This window comes from Arachis ipaensis, chromosome B05, assembly GCF_000816755.2.
Source record: "Arachis ipaensis cultivar K30076 chromosome B05, Araip1.1, whole genome shotgun sequence".
NCBI lineage: Eukaryota > Viridiplantae > Streptophyta > Magnoliopsida > Fabales > Fabaceae > Arachis > Arachis ipaensis.
The window spans coordinates 93,438,926-93,444,461 of record NC_029789.2 but is presented as its reverse complement, the minus strand read 5'-3'; the positions used below and the strand labels follow the sequence as shown (position 1 = coordinate 93,444,461).

General features: G+C 30.6%; 1 protein-coding gene and 1 long non-coding RNA gene across 2 annotated transcripts in view; both read right to left on the bottom strand.

Moving 5' to 3' along the window:
- Positions 1-1,466, bottom strand: part of LOC107639891 (uncharacterized protein At1g04910-like) — a 4,989-nt gene extending 3,523 nt beyond the window's left edge. Inside the window, exons 1-3 of the mRNA XM_021124150.1 lie at positions 929-1,466; positions 245-312; positions 18-149 (exon numbers count right to left, since the gene is read on the bottom strand). Of these exons, the coding sequence (XP_020979809.1) occupies positions 18-149; positions 245-312; positions 929-1,244 (516 nt within the window). The 5' untranslated portion in view covers positions 1,245-1,466. The remainder of the gene's footprint in view (positions 1-17; positions 150-244; positions 313-928) is intronic.
- Positions 4,486-5,528, bottom strand: LOC107643733. The gene is made up of 3 exons (XR_001621060.2): positions 5,289-5,528; positions 4,878-5,215; positions 4,486-4,670 (listed from the first exon to the last, which is right to left on the bottom strand). It is a non-coding gene; the product is annotated as an uncharacterized LOC107643733 (long non-coding RNA).

Here is a 5,536-nt window from a genome sequence, read left to right as displayed (position 1 = left end):
CTGTTGTGGAGGAAAACCTTACTGGCGTCCACACGCGCTTTATAAACAACCAAAAAAAAAAAAAAAAAAAAAAAAAAAAAAAAAATAAACAACTCTGGAACTACAAGAGTGACATTTAAGTAACTAGCAATGGCTACCATGTCACTTATCTGCATAGCACAGACATACATCAGCTATGTGATTTATATATGTATATGGTTAAAATAATCGAAAGATGCTCTGAATTTCGGTTTCTGATACTAACCCCGGCTCGCATTTGGTTCAATCCTCCATTGGATGAGACCATCAAATAACCATTGTTCTCATAAATCCCTGAACACCACCACACATTGAAGAATACACAAAATAAATAATAATTAATCAGCTAGCTGCTATAATTTTGTAAACAGTTATGCTATTTGGACACAATACAATGTTTCGGTGTGCAGACCATAGATCTAGGAGAGTAATGTATAAATCACAAGGTAATTTATACATGCTTTCCTTTTCTATGTTATATATTACTGTAGCGCTAATAATATATAACTGTAGCGCTAATAATATAACATCGGCATGTTTCTATAGTTATTGGGAGAAGTAGCATCATCAGAATATTAGAATTTCTATAATAGAAACATTTAAAGTTAGGATTTTTGTATTACCAAAACAAAAAAAAATGCGAAAAAAATATTAAAAATATAATTATTTATGAAACATATTAAAAATATAATTATTCTTGTATTTTTACTTATCAACTTAAACTTTTGTAACTGCATTTCACCACAATCACCTAAATGTTTAGTCATTTACATGAATCGGATATCCATTCTTTTTTACAATATATAACTGCAATGGTAGCCAACACCAAAAATTTAGGTACAAATATGATTTTTCTCCGCAGAAATGATAGATTCAAACCAAGATAAGGAATCTTATATCGTAGACTTACTTTCTGGAGCGCCAAAAATGCCGATATGAGAAGAGCGCAGTGATAGAATCTTTGGCTTCATTGTTTCACTAAGTGCAGTGAACTCCAACAAGATGGCACTTGTCAGCAACATCAACATGGAAATGGCCGCAATCGCCAATATTTTGAGCCGAAGTAGAGGGGACTGGGAACTTATTAAGGAAGAACCCTTTAGATTCTCAGTTTTGTTCCATTCAACTATCAAGCATTTGATGAACCCTCCATTGTTATTCTTATTCATGATTTCTGCATAGTGAGGCTCTCCATGATCATCAACCTTGGCTTTATTATTATCCATAATAATATAATAATAATAATCTTTCTTTTTTGAAATAGATGAAAAAGGAAGCCCTCTAAGATCTCATTGTTTTAGAACTATATATTGGTTCTTGATTTTGGAAGTTCTTATGGTAGCACCTTAATTACCAGTTTGTGGAATAACTATATATTGTATATCCACAAAAGCTAGTTTTGGAAGCTAGATGAAAACTTTTGGTAGGTTGGGTTTGTACGCATTTCTATACTATATATATCTGGATGTTAAGAAGAGCATATATCACAATTTTCAAACATAATTATAGTCTCTATCTATGTATTTACTATTACGTACATACTTATTAGTGGATAGGTTCCATTCACTAGTTCACACGAGTTTCATTCTTATATGTGCTTTTTATATATAGAATTTAATTTTCATACGCTATCATTATAAAGTAGTTTTATATATGTATCTAATTATGTAATATCATATTATATCAATAAAAATAATTACTTTTTATATTGACTATGTGAATTATTTTTTATATTGACTACATAAATGATCATCTAAAATAATAAATATGATTGTACAATTTTATTATTATTTTTAAATGAAAATAATTTTATATTTGCAATCACTTTTGGTTAAGTTTTTTAAAGGTGTAAAATTCTCTAACTTTTTTTTTATTCTCAATAGTCGTATTTGAAACCTTTATTTTAATTAAAGTACTTACTAAATTAATTTTACATGGGTATATTTTGGCAGTGAGTAGCTAGTAATGATTAAAATTGACACAGGTCAAGAATACAAGTCGTAGAGAGTATTAAATTAGGAAAGATATTTTCAATGATTGAACATTGTTCATCTCAATTGAATTATTTGTCTTTTTTTTCCTTCAAATTACATTTTGAAAGAAAAGAAATAAGTTGTAAATAAATGAATGGAGTCGTAGTCTTAGGCCTTCGTATTATGGTAATAACATCATGGAATTATGTTGTAATCAATTGTATGATGTATAATTCTATATTTCTTAAAAAAGAAAGGTTGAAATTCAATTACATTATTGCAAGGAGAACAAAAGGTAGACATTAATTAGAATGAATTGACTCATATGGACTTACAATGTGGTCATCCCATCAGTTCCAAATAGCTTTACTATTTCGGCTCCAATGTATCAGTCAGAAATTATAACCGAATAAATTCAGTTTAAAAATGATGATTTTTGAAATAGCGATATGGATTCAATTAAAGAGATATATAGAATATTATCGATCAGATATTATTATAATTAAGACTAATCTTTGTCACGCACTGTTAATGCGGCAGCGTCGAATTTAAAGCTGCATGCTCATTCATTGTTGCTTAATTAGCACTTAGCAGTTATTTCATAATTTAATTTTATTTTGATAGGAGTGATAGTAATATATCAGAAGCAGTTATCAAAACAAAATACAAAATAGAATATAAAATATATATTAAAATTTAAAAATAAGTTAAAGAATAAAGTATTAAATTGGTTATTTTTTAGTCTTTAAAGTTTAAACTATTCTATTTCAATCCAAAAAAAATTTATTTAGCTTCAATATAGTCTCACCGGAAGGTTAAAGTTAAACAATCAACAAAATTTTCTATATAACAGCAATACAAGAATAATGTCGATAATTTGGAAAACAAGTATGTAAGAACCAGAATAACCGTTTTAATAGAATAATAATTTTTAATTACCCGAAATAGGTTGAAAAATATAGAAGTGTTCTTTTTAAATTATAAAGATGAAATTTGATTTCAATGAATTTTTCTGAGTGGAAAAATGTATCTTTTGCGAAAATTTTTATAAAAATGCGTACTAACCGGCACTTCAGCTGGTAGTACCGGCTCTAGTCTGACCGGTACCGCGTATTGAGAAAAATAAGATTTTGAAAATTGAATTTATTGTTTTGAAAGGATAAAAATAATTTAGAATTGAAAATTGGGCATTAATCTTAAAGGTTTTAGCCCAAAGTTTGGTCAAAAGGACCTAAAACACTAACGAGTTAGACCGGACCTAAGTTGGGTCCAAGCCCAACATATATATACATCTTTTAATGAGCTTTCAGCTCATTTTACCCTAAATTGAGAGAGGGGAGGTGCTGAGATGAGAGGAGAGGAGAAGAGGGAAGAACACTATTCACATTCATCTTGTTTCACTCATAACTTCTGAACCAGAGCTCCGATTGACGAGCCATTTGTGGCCACGCGAAGCTCTCGTCGAGCCCATCATTTCTAAATAAGGTTTGTGGGTAGCAACTCAAAACTTACACTCCAATTTCCTGCCCTAACATTTTTACATTTTTATGTTTGGTTTTTGAGTAGATTTTGTAATTTTGGTTGTTTAGGGATGATCTAGCATTGAAATATTGCTGGATTTTATCTTTAATATTATTGGATAAGATAAGTCTGTTCAAATTCTTGTGGTTTGATATTTTACTAGCCATAGTGTTGATTTTTTTGTATGTTATATGTGTATAGCTTGATAATTGGTGAGTTTTCACTACAAAAAAATCTGGTTAAAATGGCGGTTTTTTTGGGTATTTACGGCGGTTTGAACCGCCATTATTACCAGAAACGGCGGTTTTAAAAAACGACGTAATTCTGGGCGCCATTCTGGTTATTACGGCGGTTTTTAGAAAACCGCCACAATTTCCTGGGTTAAAACGGCGGTTTTTGGATAGGTTAAAACGGCGGTTCAAACTGCCGTTATTTCCAAATAAAACGGCATTTTTGGTTGGTTAAAACGGCGGTTTTGGTTGGTTAAAACGGCGGTTCAAACCGCCGTTATTTCCAGGGTTAAAATGGCGGTTTTGGTTGGTTAAAATGGCGGTTCAAACCGCCGTTATTTCTAGAAAAAAATGGCATTTTTGGTTGGTTAAAATGGCGGTTACGAACCGCCGTTTTTACCCTGACAAAACAGCGTTTTGGTTGGTTAAAACGACATTTTTAGTTAGTTAAAATGGCGTTTGAAACCGCCATTTTTACCGAATTAAAATGGCATTTTACATTGTTTAAAATGATAGTTACAAACTGCCATTTTTACTGAATAAAAGTGACATTTTTATCATTTACAAAGACAAATTTTAACAGTTATTTTTATCGAATTAAACAAATAATTTTTTATTAAATTTTTTCAATAACAAAAAATCAATATTCATAAACAAAATATTATATAACTCATAAACAATGTATTAAACATAATATATTATTTTTTAGTATTAAAAATAAAAAGTAATAACCTCTATACAAATAAAGTATCTAACATAACATAATTTTTTAATTATAAATGTCTTAACATATAGCTCTTAATACATAAAATCTCAATCATAGTTTTTGGTGTACTTTGTCATGATAATCTTTGTCCTCACTCCAATCCTTCTTTTGTCTTGATTATTTGCTTCTAGAGTGCTTATTTTCATGCCCAATTTTTGCCTCCTAAAAGAAAATCATGTTCATTTTAATTATTTGCTTCTAGAGTGCTTATTTGCTTAAGGATGCCAAGCTCATTAGAGTAATACCCAATATTAACAATACAACACGATATGCAAAAAAGTTTATGGCAGGAGCAACTCCCTTAAACTGTCAATATCACTCTATCAATGAGATTTAAAGCTCAAACTTATGAAATTACTGATGCATTACCTGAATTTCTGTTCTCAAATAGCCATTAAAGCAACCACAGTGTATCCGAATTGGCGAAGAACAGCTCTAACTTTAACATACTACTGTCATGGAAATCTGTGACATGAATGCCTTGGCTCCCAACTTGCATGTAATGCCTATCTAAATTACTAGAAGATCTTCTATCATCAATACTTCATTGGAATAATGAACCAAGGAATGATTAAATGGACTTGCCAACATTTCATCAGAGGATTTTGAATCCAAAACAGCTTTATAGCCTTTGTATATTGGATCCTCAGACGATTTGTCCTCTCCAGAGGCTTCAATTTCTCCATGAAAGTATTCATTCACACAAGCTGCAACATATCTCAGCATGGTTAAGTGCTAATTATGGCAAATTATCAATTGATATATATATATATATATCACCTTCTAGTGAATTTTCTAGGCCTTCAAGCTTATAAACTGTTGAATTATGGAGATCTTCCCCTGACCAATTGGGAATATGAGCAAACTCATGAGGAGGCAAATGCCAAAGCCTATAGCAATGGTGTAGATTCTGTCATGTGAAATCTTCAATACATTGTCAATCCTATAGCTTGACACCGTAATCAAGTTGAAGGTCAAGAGGAATATGATTATGCCATAGTCATAGTTCTTCTTTATATAGTATATAG